At 40.4% G+C, this 20,643-nt stretch overlaps 1 protein-coding gene across 12 annotated transcripts in view; it reads left to right on the top strand.

Moving 5' to 3' along the window:
• Window positions 1-20,643, top strand: part of LOC118418041 (vinculin-like) — a 30,329-nt gene that overhangs the window by 5,633 nt on the left and 4,053 nt on the right. For 6 of the 12 annotated variants that reach the window (XM_035823838.1, XM_035823836.1, XM_035823837.1 and 3 more), the window contains exons 3-25: window positions 6,166-6,273; window positions 6,778-6,949; window positions 7,572-7,717; window positions 8,261-8,432; window positions 8,641-8,868; window positions 9,183-9,328; window positions 9,795-9,987; window positions 10,494-10,639; window positions 11,057-11,219; window positions 11,619-11,770; window positions 12,163-12,228; window positions 12,907-12,930; window positions 13,620-13,731; window positions 14,102-14,163; window positions 14,358-14,493; window positions 14,829-14,920; window positions 15,298-15,333; window positions 15,892-16,012; window positions 16,757-16,878; window positions 17,975-18,037; window positions 18,916-19,031; window positions 19,651-19,774; window positions 20,017-20,107. In XM_035823838.1, coding sequence (XP_035679731.1) covers window positions 6,166-6,273; window positions 6,778-6,949; window positions 7,572-7,717; window positions 8,261-8,432; window positions 8,641-8,868; window positions 9,183-9,328; window positions 9,795-9,987; window positions 10,494-10,639; window positions 11,057-11,219; window positions 11,619-11,770; window positions 12,163-12,228; window positions 12,907-12,930; window positions 13,620-13,731; window positions 14,102-14,163; window positions 14,358-14,493; window positions 14,829-14,920; window positions 15,298-15,333; window positions 15,892-16,012; window positions 16,757-16,878; window positions 17,975-18,037; window positions 18,916-19,031; window positions 19,651-19,774; window positions 20,017-20,107 — 2,791 coding nt within the window. The remainder of the gene's footprint in view (window positions 1-6,165; window positions 6,274-6,777; window positions 6,950-7,571; window positions 7,718-8,260; window positions 8,433-8,640; window positions 8,869-9,182; window positions 9,329-9,794; window positions 9,988-10,493; window positions 10,640-11,056; window positions 11,220-11,618; window positions 11,771-12,162; window positions 12,229-12,906; window positions 12,931-13,619; window positions 13,732-14,101; window positions 14,164-14,357; window positions 14,494-14,828; window positions 14,921-15,297; window positions 15,334-15,891; window positions 16,013-16,756; window positions 16,879-17,974; window positions 18,038-18,915; window positions 19,032-19,650; window positions 19,775-20,016; window positions 20,108-20,643) is intronic. The other 6 variants (XM_035823842.1, XM_035823846.1, XM_035823840.1 and 3 more) reach the window with 5 other exon arrangements.

Below are 20,643 nucleotides of genomic sequence, written 5' to 3'. Positions count from 1 at the left end.
ATGTATGGCATTGTAAACATGGATCAGCCTGGTGTCAAAACCTGGGCTCAGAGTCTGACTGATTCTTGGACCATTTTTGTAGTCAAACAAACTTCTTACCTGTGTCAGATTATGAGATAAAACAGTAAGAAGAAATAATTCATTTACTAAGTTTTCACAGGTGTAGCTTAAACTTATGTTTATTTCTTAACCTTAAGTAAAAAAATATTTAGATTGTATACAGAATACCATTCTCTTTTGCCATATGTATGGTACAACATGTATTTGACTTTGACAGCTTCTCAGCATGGGGTCTTGAACTCTATAAGGGTCCCAGGAAAGTTTGGTTACAGGGATAAACAGTGTGCTGGGTGGCAGCTGAGATTGTCAGTCATGTTTGAGGGAGGAAGCTTGCGTAGAAATAGTTTTCAGTCTCCACCTTTTCGTTTTTTTCTGTCCAACTCAGTATTTTGGTATGGGGAAGGGGGCTGCGCAGGTCAAAGGCCTTATGTTGACTTATGTCTTTTGATTGTTTTGCAATCTTAAATGAACTCCAGAAAGAATAGATTTTGTGAGTATATTGTAACGTCTAATGGGTATTGAAATAAACAAACAAACAAACAAAGGCATGACATTGTGGCCAAAATGCACTTTCATGGCATGAAGTTAAGATCTTCGTTTATCTCCAAGGACAGATAGGATTTGTCCCCACAACCAAATTTCTATCCCAAGGCAGTGGGAAGTGTCAGCTATGTGGACATACCCCAGAACTAGCTACACTATAAAAAGCATGTTACTTTTTGTCAGTTGTCTTATTCTATTCTCTATAATATAAGTACTAGCTGAGGTGTATTTAAAGCTGTGATTGACACCTGTCCTTGACATCTTCATGGACAAGACACAGTTTTTAGTCCAAATGTGCTTAAAGAAGCTGTGCACTCTGGCCTGTCCATGTATGGGTGTGGGACCGGAGCTCCCCAGTTTACACTGTCCTATTCTGAGGTCGGTCAACACATCAGAATAGATTTGATAGTCCGTTGGAGTGGTAGTAGAAAATTAGAAAACTATTGGCAGGCTTTCTCCGGGGAAAAACAGTACATTATAACTATGAAAAGAAACAAATTGTATTATGGGTTTCTCCTGTTTCAAGTAATAAGTTGTTCAACAGGTGTTATCCATTGTAGTCAAAGATGAAAATGGAGGTGAAAGTTTGAAAAAGGTGATATTGAAATTCTGAAAAGATTTATTTTGTGGTAGCTACAAGGAGAAAATAGAAAGTTCCCTGTGGTATTGCAATTAAGGCAATGTGGTAAGTGGGCAGAAGTCACTCTGAAAACCTTCAACATAAAACCACTATGAACATTTTTGCTTTTATAGTACACTATTCCCTATCAATATGTGTGTAGAAAACATCAGATATTGTCCAATGAATTTGAAAGTTCATAGGAAACAGCTCTAGACTGCAGACTTAAGTCTTTCCTGTTGGATATGTTGGACTTCCACTACTAGACGGCCTCTTACAGTCTTAGTTAGTGATCTTTGCATGGGCAAAACAATGATAAGTCATGGCTGAGAAACTGCAGCGTTTAGAGATAACTAGGGAAAAAGTCAGGAGGGTGACATTGAACATGGGTAGGATTTCCAGCGTGGGTGGAGCAGCTGTTCAACATCAAGTTCACAATGACAGCTGCTGCCCCAGAAACGTCTTGACTTTCTAATGAATCCCAACAACCATGTAGTAAAAACCCTTTGGAATGGGGAGATGTCAAAGTTATAGACCAGGCAGAGACTTGAAAGGTTGGAGACTAACTTCAGCAACACAAGTACACTGGTTTATATAACCCTGCAGAAATCCTTACTAGTAGACGAGATTTACTGTAAAGCTGTTTACTTTTGTGAGAAAAAGGAGGTTTTTGATATGCTGTAAACTTGAAATTTAAACTATTCTTTATTACAGCAGTCATAGAAGGAAGACATTCCTGTGCTTTGAATTCGTGGTAGAGGGGTCACAAAGAAAACCTCGACCTCGAAAATGAAACCACTGCAAAGTTTCAAAATGTACAGTACTAATAGAACAACTTTTTGTCTTTGGATTTTTCAGTTCGCTAACACACGTTGTTTGTAGGTGATTTCTTCCTTTTGGTACTTTCATCAAAGTTAGTTTATGAATTGTAGACCATACTGTTCTATATTATTCTTTAAATTATACAATGAGCAAATGGTCAAATTCAATGGCCACGGTAAAAAAATAATTAACTCACATAACATGTGCATGTATATGTACAGTTTATACTAGGCAGCTGTTTTCATAAAATTTCATTTGATACATAGTTTGATGACAGTTGCAATTATTAATAGATGACCTTCACTGATCATAAGTGACAGGGAATTGATGTAGATGTTCCCTATGTGGACAGCTTTGTTGTTGGGGTCAGCAAAATGGAGGGTGTTAAGCCTTGATTTATCAGCCATAAGGTCATTCTGTCAGTTCATTTATATGCCAGGATATAGGATTGCTTTCTATTTCTCTAGAGGCTAGCTATAAAACAGACTGAGACCCTGTTCACATGAGAAAATTGCAAGTGAGTTAAACAAGGAATCCGATTGAAATTTTCTATCGGATTAAAAAAAACGTGTTCACATGAGTTTTATACAATCGGATTAAACTCAAACTTGCGACCGCGACCACACAATCGGATTAAACTCTTTACCGCGGCACGCGTCGTGCAACGACCACCGCGGGCACGCGTAGTTTCTCCAAAATGTTGCCAGACTGCCTCATAATTTTTGAAGGATGTAGCGACATCGATATTGATTATAACTGTTGAGAAATCGGCCGGCTTTGGTCAGATTTTGACGCGTCGATGGTCCGCAACACACACTGACGAAAGTGGCGGCTTCTAGGTCATCCGGGGTCATTGGGATAGTCTATTAAATTGGGGTGGAAATGTTACGCGCGGTGTGATTATACTCCACATTTAACTATATAAAATGTATCTGTTGCAGAAGTTGCATAAATAGGGGAAACTGCTACCAAAATATTTGACTTTACCACGTATTTATCTGAAATAAAAATCTGTGTTTCGTTTAAAAAAACTGCTCGCCCATGCTTGCATGCAGTGAAGTGACCCAAGCTCGAAAATTCTGTTTGGACACGCTTCCGACTGTTTTTCTCGTAGAATATTTGCCTTTTTAGTGGTGTTGGGACATTGCCTCCAACAATAGAAGAGAAACAAAACCACACATGTTATTTTCATGGGCTATATTGCCAAAATGAACCAGTCAGTCTTCTGCCGCACTGCCGATTTTCGGCAACAACCGGTGCACATGTTCCGGCAAATCTTGCGGCGTCCGGTTGTTAACCATAGCGGTAAGATGCAAACTTGCCCATAAACTTCTTTTCTATTCCGTGTATGATACTTTTTTTGTCATGTTGTAGGTATGGTTGTATGTCTAATGTCCACTGTACCCGTATGTATGACGTCAAAACCATGAAACAAGCCCGAATCCAATCCAATTGTGTTCAGATGGGCGATTCCGGTCAATCGGATTGCGCGACAATCGGATTGCGCGCGCTGAATCCACCTCGCGAGGTGGATTGCAATCCAAGTCAATCCAATCCAAAATGGGCAATCCAATCGGATTAGTTCTGTTCACATGGCTTTGGATTGGTCATTTTAATCGGATTCCTCGTTTAACTCACTTGCTTTTTTCCCATGTGAACGGGGTCTGAGTATCTCAACGGTAGAATAGTCCGACGTCTGTTTTGTTGCATCTCAACATTGATTTGCGCTGTACTTTCAAGCTGTGTCATATTCAGTTAAAACCCCATGAATCCTTAATTTGTGTGTATGTGATATCAAACCACATCAAAGTTATGTATAAAACATTAATGATGAGGGAAAGGAGAAAGCAGTGAAAACAGCCGCATCACTTTTTTTTTATTTCAAAATTGAAGCAACCATGATGAAGTGAATGCCATTGTCACTGTATATAGGTAACGGACAACTGAACAGACTGAACACCTTGACACACTGATACCCTTTCTTGAACCCTCACACTTATACCCTTAGTTTGAACTGTAACCTTGCACTGTGAAGGTTCACTTAGTAGTCTCAGTGCAACAGCATACCATGTTCTGTGATGATTAGTGCACGGATGAATCGTCTTATGACTGGTTTAAGTTTATTTGACTGTTAGACAACATGAGCTCAGTCTGATGTCTAGGGGTTTTCTCCCAGGACACATAGAAAAATGCCAGTAGATATGTTTCCCCTGGTCAAATAAATAGATAATAAACAAAGACATGAAAATAGCTATTTCTACTGCACTTTCCCTGACCCCTACCCATCTACCAATTTTCACAGAAGGATCTCCACAGCTTCTCAGGAGTTATCCGAAAACATGACCTTCTTGGCGAAGGTGATTAACCATACACTGATGTTATCACTGTCTGTTTCCATGTGTCCTGTCATCAGGGTCAGTACCCCAGACACAGAATTAGCCCTGGCATTGAGCCAGCATGAAGTGAATGGTATAACAGATGTACCATCATTAGTGACATTACAATGCTTATCTAGCTAGCTAGGATTACTACTAATTTATTCCTAACAACTCCTGTATTTAGTCCTTGCAATGTAGTTATCTCAAATAAGACATCTGAATTGAGTGGTGGGTTTAGCAGGTGCCACAGTCTTTTTCAGCATGATCTGTTTCAATTGTCTGAATAAATATAATTGCAAAGTGGGAGAGTTTTGAGTATCATATATTTGTCAGGTGTTGTAGCTACCGGTCTGAGTAAATGAGTTGTCCTACAGGACTGCTGGCAGGTCACTCCACTTTTCTTCTTTAGTAGGTGCCTGTGGTATTTTTATGATGTGGGTGGGCTTAACCATTTTGAATTGTATTAATTTCCTTCCAAAAACAAACGTAGAAAGGATGTATCCATTATCCTATCTGTTGTGTAAGACTAGATTGAACCAACAAGATCAGTACATAACTCAGAAGCATCAATTTTCAACCAAAACCTTACATCTGTTCAGAAGTCACACCTTTTCAACTCCGTCTTTGTTGATGTTCCATGCAAACCTTGACAACTTCCCTCGGCATTCCACCCATTCTGGGAATGCACCTTGCCTTCAGTGAGGCCCTGACATTCCTGCCACATGACACCCTGCCCCGGGGAAACTCAACCCCTTGGTACATGACCAAAAATAGGCAGGAGGGATTGCTTTCTAAGCAGAGCCCGTGTTGACTGGGCGGTTATTTTAGCGAACACTTCCACAAGGCAGCCATGTACAAGTGTGTTAATGTACCGGGTTTTATAGGTTTTGTACTGTGCTTCTCAGGCCTTTGCATACATATGGGCAATGAAAATATCACAAAATTTTTGCAATGATATCTGAGACAATCACAGACTTGAAGTTGAATTAAGATGTATGCTAAGGCATTACTCTTCATAGGGCTTTCCCTTTTATCATGACCCCATTTTGTGTCAATAGTCTAAATTAGGAATACATGTATGTATTTGCAAAGCAAATAGCCTAAAACTTTGTTCAAGGCCTGTATAGTATACACTATAGGACGTGAATGAGATGTAAAATCAAAGAAAAAAAGACACATACATGTGACAGAACAATAAAATTTTCTCAAAGTTATTTGAATTCCCCTATATTGACTTTCATGGTTGAAGCAGAATCTGGGGAGACGCAGCCATTAGAATTAAAACGCGATTCTGACCTAGGTCAAAGGTAAGCTCGGGTGGTGATGTTGTGTGATGCACATGTCCTCAAGGGGAGCCTTGAAACTGCCAAGAGCCAAGAGGCAATGAAAGATGTAGTCTATTATTGGCTGGGGATGTGGAGGGGTTCCCCTACTAACTACTGGTACTTAATGATCACATGATGATGATTTATCAAATAGAAATGCTTCAATGATTTAAGCAATTTCAATAAATTTTGTACACTTATGAATGAGTTGATTATATTTTAGTTTCATCAATACATGTATTATATGTATTGGTAGCTTGATACGAGACTTCTTTCTTTACACTCTGAAGCTTTGCAAAGATCATTATACTGTTAGGCCATCAGGTGTAAATTCAACAGGAAAGGAACATGATGTCAGTAGCATATCTGTCACATCCAGTGTAACTATGATTTGGTGTTGTGTCTTTAACACCTGCAGGTCTCCCAACTGGTGATTCTCCATGAAGAGGCTGAAGATGGCAACGCCATGCCAGACCTGGCCCGGCCAGTCCAGGCTGTGTGTGCCGCTGTACAGAACCTGGTCAAGGTAAGACCAATAATTATACGTCAGTTGGTAATTTCTATTGATAACGTTTACAAAAGTAGTCTACTAAGTACTTTGTCATTGTGTATGGCTATGTGAGACTGGAAAAAAATTACAGATGGAAAGATTACAAGTACATGTAACATTATCAGCTTTACTGCCAAGTGATTGTTTGCTATATACTATGTGACTAACTCTAAATTTTATGCTGTCATGGACGATGCAATAATAGGTTGATCAAAAGAAAGTGATAAAACGCATAGCAATTTCTCAGAGTAGAAATAGGGCAGGATGGGTGGTGAGCAAGGAATGAAATGCCACCCCTTATACTGCTATCTCTTGGCCCCTACCTTACAATGTTGTTGATTCTCCATATGGACTGTTCCCTGAATGATTGGGGTCCACTCAGTACAGTCCTCTTCAAGGGTCTCCCTGTGATGTTGCAGTGAAGGAGAGTATGCCCTGTATGGACTCCCAAAATTAAATTACTTGTCTTACTTAACAAAGGTTGCGAAGGAGACAGCAGAAACCAGCCAGGATGTGATCCTGAAGCAGGAGATGCCCATCGCCTACACCCGGGTGGAGGAGGCCTCACACCTGCTGGTGGACGCCTCTGACATGCTGCGGGCAGACCCGTACTCCAGACCGGCCAGGGAGAAGCTCATAGATGGTGCTCGAGGTAAAGCTGTTTGTTCTTGTGTTTCCTATGTATAGACCAATCCTGCCTGCATATCACAATTATCAGTCGTCCCTCGGATAGGACGTTAAATGGAGGTCCCGTGTATGGGGAGAGCCACACCCCATGCACGTTAAAGAACCCCCACATGTGCGATGGTGCGGTGTGAGATGGTGCAAATTTCTGTCTGGAGTTGGTGATTCACTTCAAATCACCCGGATGGAGGCCTGGCGAACCTCTGTCTCGTATCAGCCAACATAGGCTACAAAGGTCTTCAGCAAGTTGAAGTTGGTAGCCTCAAAACGAATGAAGAAAGAAGAAGAAGAAGAACCAATAATAACATGGCAATTAATGGTTAACCAATGAGAAAGTGGCTGCGTGTCCATCAAATATTTGCATTTTCATATCTTTATTTTGCATTTTTACATTTTGTCGGATGTAAACGAGGTCATGGGATTGGTCTATTGGCTTAACATTTTATGAAAGGATAAATTCTGAAACCAGCCACAGTGAAATAGTTTTGCAGAATTGCCAAGTTAGAATTTGCTCTGCTGAAATGTATTTTGAAAACTTAAACTGAATATGAGCTGATGTCAGTACAAAAGTACATCCTATGTGTTTGTAGGAATTCTGTCTGGGACCTCCCAGTTGTTGCTGACGTTTGATGAGGCAGAGGTGCGTAAGATCATCAGGGTGTGTAAGAGTGTGCTGGAGTACCTGGCCATCGCTGAGGTGGTGGAGACTATGGAAGACCTGGTCACTTTTGTCAAGGTATGATATTCATTATCTCAAGGTATGAGTTCAAATTTACCCAAGCATCTAGTTAAGATGATTGGGGGATGAATATTTTTGAATCATATATTGTGCAACATAAACATACCAGCAATGGGGTTTTGCCCTGCAGAATTATATATAAAAGAACAATGTTTAGCAACAGATAAAATTAACCATGCCGAGTTTAGTATTTTAAGGATAAGAGCACATGCTACTTGAAACCATATTTAAGGTAAATATATATAAAAGACTGTTTATTATTAGAAAAAAGGCCAAAACTCGTGATAAGCTCCACTCAAAAGTAACTATATCAAGGACTTACGATAGCTCTTATTCTTTTAGTAATTATGATGTGAAGTTGTTAAGTTTTATTCTATTACGGTAACCTCTATTCTGTACTATGATTGATACTTGTACGATTGTTATACAATAGTTCTTCTGCTATTTGTAACATTAATTATTCACAGAAATGTTGACCATTAATGCCAAGTAATAAGGTAATAATTAAGTTATACTTCATTGCCAAACTTTTTTCTCCAGAACCTGACCCCTGGTATGACGGGGATGTCTAAGATGGTGGATGCCCGTTCTAAGGAGCTGACCCACCAGCAGCACAGGGAGAGCCTGGCCCACTCCCTCCAGGTGGTGAAGGACCTCACACCTGTCCTCATCTCCGGCATCAAGATCTTTGTCACCACTAGGAGACCACAAGGTCTGGTGTTTGTTTGTTTGTTTTGCATAACTGATAACTGCCTTTTGTTATAGAACACCTGTTTTCAGCAGTATGTACAATCAAAGACTGTAAGGTTTGATCCACCGAGACCAGGATTGTCCCTTATTCATTTTGATGAGTGTGGAGAAATCTTAAATGTGGTTGAGATGCGCCTCCCCTTAACCTTATTGTATGCTTTGGACCACAGATGGTAAGGGAATCCCAGAGGCCATTGAGAACCGTAACTACGTTGTGAACAAGATGTCTGCAGAGATCAGCGAGATCATCCGCGTCCTGCAGCTGACGACGTATGACGAGGACAGCTATGATGCTGACGACATGACAGTGATGAAGAAGGCCCTGGCCAGCTTCATGGCTCGTCTGAACCAGGCCAGGGAGTGGCTACAGAACCCCAACTCAGAAGCCGGGTCTCTGGGTAGGTACAAAATTAAGGAAAACATTTACTACATTTATTGTTGATACTATCTAGTAAGTATGCCAAAAAGCAGTTACTCAAGCAACTGGATACGATTTTGGAAACAGTCAGATGTTTCAAGTAGCATCCACTAGTTTTCCTCTTGTTTCCTGGATGTCTAATTTTCATCGACGTATCCATTAAGTCGCAATTTTCAGATTCCAAATCTCAGCTTCCTTTCCTGATACTTTAAAAGTACATTTTACTGATACCTTTTCACAGGCCACTTGTCAAAAGTTCTGAAATGACTTTCTTTTCTTTGGATGTTGTTACAGGTGAAAGATCACTGAGACAAATCATTGAAGATGCCCGGAGGATCGGCGAGCGATGTGTTGGGCCGGAGAGAGATGAAATCCTCAGGCTGTGCAGTGAGCTGACAGCCATGGTGGACCAGCTGTCGGACTTCAAGGCCAAGGGAATGGTGGGACAAAACAGACTTTGGAGACTGTTAAATAGACCAATCCCATAGCCCCTACCACCTCTGTCAAAACAATGTCATGCTAATACTTAATGAATGGTTGTGCAAATTTGGTCAAACTGCTAATTTCGATGCTATCATTGGGTGAACTGCTAATGGCAGTCACGATCAGTCTAGTCATTGACTCAATCCTGACATATCAATCTGTCACTTATCAACATCCTTCATTCTGGTACAATTCTTTTTCAAAAGTCTAGGATATATTTGAATATATATATTTTAAAGTATTTCCAAACAATATTAGCTATAATTGTCAATCATCAGAATATGCAATGCAAAGATAACATTTGGTTTTACATATGACATTTGTCCCAGGTACCGAAATGTTTGTAGCCTGCAGGCATATTGTAAAATTCATTCTGATACAGATATAAGTGATACTTACCAAGACATGATAATTTCTACACAGGGAAACTCTCCAGAAGCTATCAACCTGTCCAGGCAGATCATTGACCGGCTGTTGGACATGGACAAGCGTGTGCAGCAGGCAGTGTCCAACTTCCAGCAGAGCGGCATCAGGAAGCCAGCCCCCACCATCGCTGGCAAGATGGAACAGGCCATGAGGTGGCTGAGTGCACCCACCATGGATGACAAGGGATTAGGTAATGATGTTCTACAATACTTCCTGTAGCGTTGAAATTTGGACGATGGTCTTCTGTTTGCTGTTTTCATGTTCACCACTTCATCCTGAACTTCAAACGACTGCAAAATGCCTGCACAGTGTTCTGCCTACGTACACACTTGTTTCAACTGTAAACATTCCATTTTGTCCCTGAAAAAATTGATGTGAACACAATTCTTTTTACTTACAGTAGTATGTTCAGTTTGCATCCCAATATATCTTATTTAGAAGACTGCAGCATCCCCAGGTGTAATTATTCAACTTAAGCTGCTATCTCCAAACATACATGTAAGCTATGGCTGAACTTAAAACAAACATTTTCCAAATCTGTGTGTTTGATTTTCCCACTCGCATACATGTATTGTATCAAACAGTGCTGAACAAGTTAAACCCTGCATTATTGAATCAGTTATGCAAAAGAAAGATGAATATGATGCTGTTGTAATATCTGATGTTTGTGCTCACCTTTACAAATGTGTTGATCAGGACAACAAGCGGTGCATGAGCTGGTGAGGGAGGGGAGGAAGCTGGCGCAGACCTGCCAGGAGCCGGACAAGTCCGACCTGCTGAGGAAGTGTGACTCTGTGGAGAGGCTAGCCAGGCAGCTGGCCGACCTCGTCAACCAGGGCAAGGTGAAATCATATGGACATTTTTGTAAGGGAAGAGGTGACGTTCTCCGTGAAAAAAAATGTCAAATTTTCAGTTGTGATTTTCAAAAATGATGTTACTTACTCTGAGACAGCAAGGAAGGAAACATGCCTAAGTGCCTGGGCTAGGGACTGGCCCTTTGCTCCTGTCCGTTAGAATTCTCCAGGTTGCACGGTCCTTTGCACTTGTCTCCACAAACTTAAGACTCCTTTGCAATTTGATCTTTCCAGCGCTTTGAGCTCTACCCCATGGTCGTGTCTTTTGAAACTCCTGGTTGTAGGCTTTGTGGACTAATGAAGGAAGGAAGGAAAGGGCTATTGCAAAAGACTTTTCTGAGAAAATTCAGGAACATTGAAAAAATGAAGCTGCTGATGCTGATACTCCTATATGTGACCTTGCAGGGAGACAGCCCAGAGGCCCAGGAGCTGGCCCGTACTGTGCAGGAGAAGTTGAATGACCTGAGGAAGAAGATGGACGAGACTCTGGTGAAGCAGATTGCAGACGTGTTCCTGGACACCACATCTGCACTTAAGCAGCTCAATAATGCTGCCCATGCTCCTGCAGGTCAGAGGTTACACATTTCCTTTGGTTTGACTCAATGTTGGTATTCACTGAATCTGAGAAAAATGATCTTCTGCTACAACTGCCCTTCATCATAAGACAATGTCTTGGTACATGTAGCTACATGTATGTGATAATGTAAGCTAGGCAACTGTCTTAAGTTCTCTTAACATGAATAATGAATTTATGGAATGTCAAATTATGAAGTATTTCTACAATCATGTAACATTGGCATTCTTACTTCTTAGAAACATAGAAGACATTTGGTTATAATATAACACATCTTATCGCTTACATCAAGACTCATTCATGGTTACAAGGAAGAATTGGCTGAAATTATTGATAGCAAGAATTATCCGAAGGAAAGAAATTGTATAACTTTTTTTATATGTTTTGTAACAGATGCCCCCAACCGAGAGCCAGAATTCGGCAACAAGGCAGGGAACTTTGACCAGCACTCTGCCCTGTTGACCCAGACTGCTGGGCGTGTGGCTGATGCTGGCAGCTGTCAGAACAAGAAGACAGTGGAGGGCATCAAGAGCACTGCTGGTGTGGTCAGTATCACCTCTAACAGACTTTTGGCACAACAGCTTACTCTTAGCAGTTGGAATAATGATGTTCTGTTCTGGTTCACTTCTTTGAATTTTCTTGAATAAGTACACACTTTTAAAACTTTTCAAAATATAAGGTATGCACCCCTGCTCATATTTACAAGGGGTGCATACTTGATTTGAGTTTTTCCATTACATATTTCATTCATATATTTTTTTAATCGTGACTTGCCCCAAATCAGGCATGCCTGATTTGGGGCAAGAAAATTTCCAATAAAATTTTTAACTTTATTGCCTTATTTTATCTTGGCACTTACACTAATATTCATCAGTTATACAGGTACACAGTCTGATGAATTTGAATTTGATTGCAATTTTTTTATTTTTCTCTCCAGATCCGAGACCTGACCCCACAAATCATCCATGCTGGAAAGATCCTGCTGGACAACCCAGACAATCAGGTAGGGGGAGCTGTTGAGTGAACCTCTGCACTCACTGCACTGAAAGCAACAGTTTTGCACTGTTCTCTTGTCACAAACATTTAATGCAACTTTGTTTCTGCCTGTATTTTAAGTCCTGCCATAGACATACAACCTTCAGAAAGTCATCACTGCATCTTTTCCTCCTTAAAGCACCTTTCAGCAATTTTACAGAAACTCTTTTACACTATGCATAGCTGCCAGCTAAAAGAATCCACAAATATTTATTTCATGCAATTTCCCAATTGCTAGCTGTGTGCTCCTAGCTGTGTGCATACATTTAATGTTACTGGTATTATATTAATACATCTTACCCTATGCCAAAATTTTGGCAATTGCATGGCTTCAGTCTTTTTGCCACTTTGAGCTTTTGAAAGCAAAACCAATTTTTGGAGACATTCTGAACTTTATCAGGCATATTAACGATACCTTTTTCATCTAGCATTCCTATTTATGCAAAGTTAATGTCATGTTTCATGGATTTTGTTGCTTTGTAAAAACCTAAACAGCCACAATGGAAGCCACACATCTTGGTACATGTATTTTGCTTACTGGCATTGTTGCTGCCTAACACACATGTGCACACAGCTAGCCAAGTCTCATGATATCACTTCTCTATTACATGTCTCTCTCCCTTCCTTCTTCTCCTCTTCCTCCTAGTCTAGCGGGTTCAACCTCCACCGAGTAAGAGTCTTCTGAAATTCCTCTTCCTGTTTGTCTCCTACTTTCCTTTGTTCTTGCCTTACTCTGCAGTGGCTTTGTTTGTACATAGTGTTGGTGGATGGAGTTAACTTGTGTTTTGCCAAATGCCCCAAACTGTGCTGTGAAAATGAAGAGTGATTATTGTACCATATGTGTAAAGTAGATATCCAGAAGTGTGTACAGTGTTGTCTTGTTGACAAAAGCATGTTTTTTGGTTTTTATCTCATGGCAAATTTTCATGACTTTTCTTTTCTTTTAAAAACATCTACAAAAAAGATCTTGTAGTTCTAAGCAGACTTACAACAAACAATAAAGAAAAAGTTTTATTAATTTTGACATGAATCATTACAAAATATGCTACTTGTTTGCTGTGAATGCTACAGATTTCTTTCCTGAGAGAAATGGGTCCAATTCTTCAGAAAACCCATTCTCTGTTCTTCATTTACTTACTCACTATGAAGATTCTGTTCTCAACCCCCCTTGTTCTGTCACATGCCTGTATTACTAACTGACTGCTATTTTGTTGCTTCTATAACCAATAATTGTATATTAGATTATAGATGTAGAGTTGCTGTGTCTGTTTGTGTATACAGAAATACAGATTATGTACCCCTGAGCTTCTTTCAAAGATTGTACATTAGAGCATGTTTTCGCTGGATTTGCTTTGCCAGGCCGCCTCAGAGCACTTTGAACTCCTGAAGAGGGAGTGGATGAACAACATGGACAAGCTGACATCTCTTGTGGATGATGCAGTGGACACTGTTGCATTCATCAAAGCCTGTGGTGGGTTTCATTGAGTTTTTACTTTATATGTTATCCTGTTGGAAAGGGGTATCATGTGTGATGTACAAGTATGTACAATCTATATTTCTTCAAAATTGTCACATGTACAAGTATGGGTATACTTAACAAGTTGGGAAGCTATTAGACAAGCTTTCATGACAGAATAGCTTTTCATCTGACAAGTCTGCATAACATGCAGTAGATTTAAGAGAGAGGTTACAAAAAATCGAAGGAAACTAATTGTGTATGAAAGGAATATTAAAGCTGGAAACAAATGCAAGAGCTCGTACATATTGTTTGACACATGACCTATGAGTGCAGTGTCTTGGAAGTCTAACATTTTTGCAATGCTGTTTTTGCACTTTTACAGAGGAGGCCATCGCCCGTGACAGTGAAATGGTGAAAGTTGCCATCAAGAATGTGCAAGTACAGGTAAAATCATGCTGTATAACCTTTTGCCTGGAAAGATGATAACTCACGTAGAGGTATTGTTTTGGTCTGTCTGTTTGTGTTTTTGCAGTTATTTATTTTTTACATCCTAGTCACCTACACTATAGTTTATCAGATGAAGATTTTTTAGCAAAGTTTGCACTTTCATGGGCTAATGATGTAATAAAACATTGCAGAGCGTGGTGAATGGTGCCTCCAACATCGCCCGCCGTGCCAACCGTGTGCTGATGGTGGCCAAGAGGGAAGCCGACAACTCTGAGGACCCCAAGTTTGTGGACAGGGTGAACGATGCATCCGACACACTGGCAAGATGTAAGCAACTGTCAATGAACATTTACAAATGGTTGTAATGAATATAGCAACAAGCGCTATTGGCCATTAGAAGTCTTGACCATAGCATGTATCAAAGACAGCTTATGAAGATCAGTCCTTCTGTAGTACCATGGAAAGCTGCCAGGGGACCCATAATCTAATCCTTTCTTCATTTTGCCAACACCCACAAACATACCAGATATCATAAAAGTCAATCCACAACTTCTTGAGTTGTGTTGTTCACAAACAGACGGAGGAACACACTTAACCTTCTTGGCAAAGCTTCATTTATTTCAGTAATAACTTATTGCCTTTCAACTATTTCTGCTCATCAGCTATCAGCCCCATGGTGGTGGATGCCAAGTCTGTGGCCAGCAACCCCAAGGATGCAAACTCCCAAGGGAGATACTTTGACTCCAACACAAAGGTAGGTACATGTACAATGCCTTTCATTGTACATACAACAGTTGCTGTACTGTATCTGTGATCCACATGGATTTCCATGAGTTGTTGTCAGTCTATGTCAGTTTGCCTTGAAGTTTGCAGAACTTAGAGTTGTTCAGATATTTGTCATCTGCATCTACTTCAATGGTAGAAAAGTATCAAATCAAGGAGTGAGTGGTGGTCAAAGGAGGCACAGTTGGTGTGCTTTGACCAAGATGCCTTGTTTGAATCATAATTCAGGAAATATTTGTTTGTGAATGCTGCTTGTTTTTAGTTACATGTACATGGTTACTGCAAGTTTACTGGTTCTAAAGGTGAAGTGTGTGAGGACCTTTGTTACTATGCATTGTTTCCCAACAGGAGAGTGCACAAAGGTTACCAGGGGAAATGGATACGGTAGTGTAGAAGCCATTTTTGAGGTGGCCAAGCACTAACTGGTGGTAACAGTAATTGAAATATGATTAAAGGTGTTTCAATTAATGCCTCTGCACATTTGTGGTTGGAGGGTAACATGGTGGCAAGGTGAATGGCAGCTGCTCACATTACAAAAAAAGATGACATGTTCCAACAATTCTTACAGCTTTTAAAATCCTGTCATGAGGCTGTGAGAGTACTGTAAAGAGAAAATCTTTGTGTAGACTTTATGTTGGCAGGTTTTATGATGATGAGTTTTTTTTGCAATGACCACTTCACTACCAACTTAAACTACTGCAAAACTGTCTGCAACTTGCACTACTGTTTCAACCACCAAGTTAAAACCACTGCAAACATTCCATCTTTTCCCTACTATGGAATTAAATATTTGCAAACATTTTCCCTTGTACAGTAATGGGTGGTCTTTATTCTACCAACCAGTCAGGGAACACATGAGGCTGGATACTTGTAAGCAGTTAACTGACATAAAAAGATGATCCATAACTTAAGATTGATTCTGAGATGTTTTAAACCCTACAGTTGAGAGATGCTGTTGCTGGTGTCCGTGAAGCTGTCACGGTTGTGGATGAAGCTGCCCTGGCTGCAGCACAGGAGGCTGCCTTCCCACCACCACCTGACCTGAGCCAGCTCAAGCTGGGAGGTAAGGTCTCCTGTTGGGGAATATGAAGACTTCAGTTACACAAAGAACAGTATATGTGAATATGTGAAAGAAGACCCATATTTGTTGAACTCAGTGGGACTGAACTAGTAGCTGTGGAGGTAAATCCTGTTGCCATTTGGTGATAGACATTGCGAGGTAAAGAAAGGTAGCTCAGCACTTAGGACAAAGGTCTGGCTTATGTGTGGCTTACAGATGGCATTCTGAATGTTGTGGTCAGATGACAGCAAAATGCCAGATGAAGCAGATAAAAATGCCTTTTTAAGTTGTTAACGTCATTTCAGCACCAAGGACAGGGATGATTAAAACATGGTCAGTAGTAGATATCTCAAGATTTTCTGTAACAATAATATACCAAATGTAGGCCCATGTTTTGTCACTTTACTACAAGTGTATAGAACTGGTACTGAATTGCTCCAAAGCATTTCGGTACCAGGGGTATCCCTGTTGCTGTGGCTCAAATGATAGCAGCCTTGCAGTTGAGTTCCTGGTTCCTATTAGTTAGGGATCCTATCATCAAGAGCCTGAGACATGTTCAAGGGGAAAGGCTAACAACCCCTTCTGTAAAATATACACTACTACAGAAACAGCAAGGAAACTTGCTGACCTATGTACCACTAGGCTCCACAAGGTGACCAAACAACATTTCAGTACCAAGGACAGAAATAGTTCTGATTCCTAAAGACAAAATACAGCAGTGCAAATGGAGGCGTTTCTTGTTTTCAGATGCAGCACCACCAAGACCACCACTGCCAGAGCATGAGACACCCCCTCCCAGACCACCACCCCCAGAGGAGGAGGAGGAGGAGATCGCTTTCCCCACCCCCAAACCCAACCAGCCCATCATGGTATGTCTGTGTAATGGTTACTTGTAATGTCTGTGAGATCAAAACTGGTCATAATGATGAATCAAAATCATGCATCAGGATGTAAACTTTTTAATTGGAAAACGTGTAGGTTTCGGAGATGCATGTCATTGGTGGTTGTGGTCATCATCATACATAAAGGGATACTTGTGCTGTTAGATGTGATAGTGGATAGGGTGTCAGTGTGGATAGTGATTACCATGATAAGTAAATATTGTGATTATGATTAATGGATGACAGTGTAACATTGGGTTGTAGCAATTAGCATGGTGGTGGCATTGCTGATGGTAGGAAAGTCAACATAGGTTCAAGTCAGTATGGAAGAAGTCTTTTTTATAGACATTGTCTGCCAACTAGTTTGGATGACAGTCTGGTTGGGTTCATGTTTGCTGCAATATTATCTCCCCGTGGTCAAAGTGACTATTGAAGCAAAAGCAAGCCCACTCAATCAGGATGTCATCCAGACTGAATGACTACTGTTCCACATATTTAACATTGTCTTCCAGAGAATAAAACAGTACACATGGACATAAATTTAACCTTAATGACGAATTTATTAATCAGTTATGGTGCGGTCACATATATTTTAGGATGTCATACGATTTTGATGTCATGGAAGTTTCAGCTAGCCTGTATCAGAAACAGCTTCAGACAGCCTTTTCCACAATAAGACCAATGAATTTTTACGACAAATGAACGACTATCCAGAGAATAACCTCAGTTTGTCATCATACAGTAAATGTGACCGGGCTCTAACTTTTAGCAGGCTTACCTGTGTTTCCATGCAACATAATGATGTAAACAGTATACACCATCTCTTGCATGTTGATATGCCATTGACAGAAATCTTGCAGTCTTTGAATGGATGAGAAATGTGTAAATGAGAATATAATCATTCTTTGCTGCTATCTGCTAATATTATTAAGTTTAGTATTTTCTGTTTCCTCCTGCTTTTGTTTTTCTTGCGCCCTCATATTATCTTGCTTCTGCAGTTCTGTTTGTCAAATTGGTTTTTATGACTATTATGTGGCTATTATTGCTTCTTACTTATGACCTTTCACCCCTGACCCTTCCCAAGACGGATTCAGAAGATGAAGAGATGGCTTTCCCCGTAGATCCCAATGCCAACGAGAAAATCATGGTACAGTAGTCTGTCTGTCCCATCTGTTCCTCTCACATGTACCAACTAACACTGATCACTGACATTTTTCCTTCTCCCTGTGTGCTTTTACTTAAACCAAGACCAGTAGTGCTGTTTTGGTTTGTGTGCTGCATATTTGTTTCTAGTGTTGCTTTTTGTGTGGATGTGTTGAAATGTGCTACATGTACACTTGTAATATATGTCTAACAGAGAAAAGTAATCTCCTTTTATAGGGGATAAAATATTTCACACACCCTGCTACACACGCACACCATGTACTTACAAGATCATTCATTTTACTCAACATACATTTAACACTTCATCCAGCCCAACTGAATTGTAAAACAATGTGCTGTCCATGTCCATCTTGTCTGTCTGGTGACTGCATGGGCATTACTTATTGTTCTTACTTTCTCCATCTCTTCACTCTCATTTTCCTTTGATAAACTCACTTGTCCACCTCTTCTGCATGTTCTAATCCAGAGTGCCTTGATTCTCTCTTCTCAATGCTTCTCCTTTGGTAGTACAATTGCCAAATTAGGGTAGGTACATGTATAATACCTCCTGTAGTTCCTTATTCACTTCTATTTGCTTCACTATGCTGTTACCTGAATTGGCTTCCAACTAGCCTAGCGTTGTTGTCTTTCTACTTTTAACTGTTTCAGTTCACTCACGTATTAGATCTGTACTCCTCACTTTGCATGAGTGCTTTATTTGGATGCATGTTGATTATGGCCACAAAGTTGCAGGTACATTGGGGATCAGGACCACTTGCACAGGGAAAGGATGCATAGCAATGCCACAGCAAGTGCACTTCTGCACAAGGGTGCAAGAGGGGGCTTCTGCTAACCTTGTGTCCTACCTGACCTCTTTCCTAGGTTGCAGCCCATCAGCTTCACTTGGAAGCCCAGAAGTGGTCCAGCAAGGGCAACGAGATTGTTGCAGCAGCCAAGAAGATGGCGCTTCTTATGGCAGAGATGAGTCGCCTGGTCAGGTATGTAGAAGTCATGCAACAGTCACTTTTTTCAGACTTAAGTTTCTTGTACCAACTCATCCTGGGTTTCTTCTAGAATACCTGGAATCTACAAAAACACTAGGAATGTCCCTATAGCTCAACTGGTAGCAGCCTCACAGTTGAGCTCCTGGTTCCAGTTAGTCGGTAACTGTTAGCTGCAGTTCAATCCAGGGAAGGCATCTCAGTTGGGGCTGCACCCATCGTTTGGAAGGGAAGTAAAGTTGGGGTCATGTGTTTGTCTTGTGTGTGTCTTGGGTATGTTAAAGGGGAAGGGCTAGCAACCCTCCTTGTAAAAATATACCCTGCTCAAGTAAGTAAGACTTGCTGCCCTATGACTATATGCCACTAGGTATCACAATTGTCCAAACGAAGAAAACTTCAAAACAATTGGAACCAATATTACCATTTTTATCAGAACCACTATCTATTTTCCACTCCTTTTCACTGACATAGTCTGTTGACACCAAATGTGAATTGTTTACTGTGTCAGACAGCTAGGGAAAAGTAACAAGTTTCAGTCTATGCTAATAGTTGACAGTGTTTATTGCTTTCCTTGTTTCCATGTTGATCAAATGTTGTACCCTCTATGCTGTTTCAGAGGTGAAGGCGGTAACAAGAGAGACCTTATCCGAGTTGCAAAGGAGATCGCTTTGGTCGCTGACGAGGTCACGCGATTGGCCAAGGAAGTTGCCAAACAGTGCACAGACAAGAGGATACGAACGGTAATATTATGAACATCTGAACTGTGGATAACTTCTTTTGTTCTCTGCATGATTCAAAGAAGTACATGTACTGGTTTTCTTCAAAAGGGAGATTCTTGTATACCAATTTCTGCATCTTTGTACAGTAATAAGTCTTGATTAGATATATTTCCATCAGAATATGGTACAGTGTTACTTGCATGTAATTTTTACTCACTATATTCCCCTTGTAATATGCCTATTTGCCCCCCTCCCCCTTACAGAACCTACTGCAGGTTTGTGAGCGTATCCCCACCATCAGCACACAGCTGAAGATCCTGTCCACAGTCAAGGCCACTATGATCGGACAGTCAAGTAAGAGATCACTCTGTGTCAAACCATGACTATATGTTGCTATAGATGGACATTTTTTATCCATCACTTCTGCGCTCATATCCTATATCAGTATACGTAATCACTTATTTTCATTATGCAGTAGACAATGGCCAATTATCAAGCTTGTAGATATGTAAGAAAGAAGTGACTTGACAAGCAAAAATCACATAATTATGCCATTGTTATTTGCATTCAACATAGATAGTTTCTCAAGAAAATTCTAATCTAAAAGTCTGTACAACACTTGACTGACACCCTTCCCCAGTGCACTCTATTTATGCTTTAATTTGAATAGCTCGTCTTGTTCCTAGCCTGCAAGTGTTACGAAGCTCTTGCTTTTTCTCTGTGATAGTGTGTCAAGTGTGCAATATCACTATAACCTCACACTCACAACCTGTTTGTATGCAACTGACAAAACTTGCTCTTTTTTTCCATGGACTAAATACAAAACTGTACCTGCTTCTTTGTGGTAAGCCTAATGTTGTCTTCTGTACGTGGTTTCATCAGTCTTTTGT

Source organism: Branchiostoma floridae, chromosome 6, assembly GCF_000003815.2.
Source record: "Branchiostoma floridae strain S238N-H82 chromosome 6, Bfl_VNyyK, whole genome shotgun sequence".
Classification (NCBI taxonomy): Eukaryota; Metazoa; Chordata; class Leptocardii; order Amphioxiformes; family Branchiostomatidae; genus Branchiostoma; species Branchiostoma floridae.
Note: the sequence above shows the minus strand (reverse complement) of the source record. Positions and strands in the feature narration are given on the sequence as shown.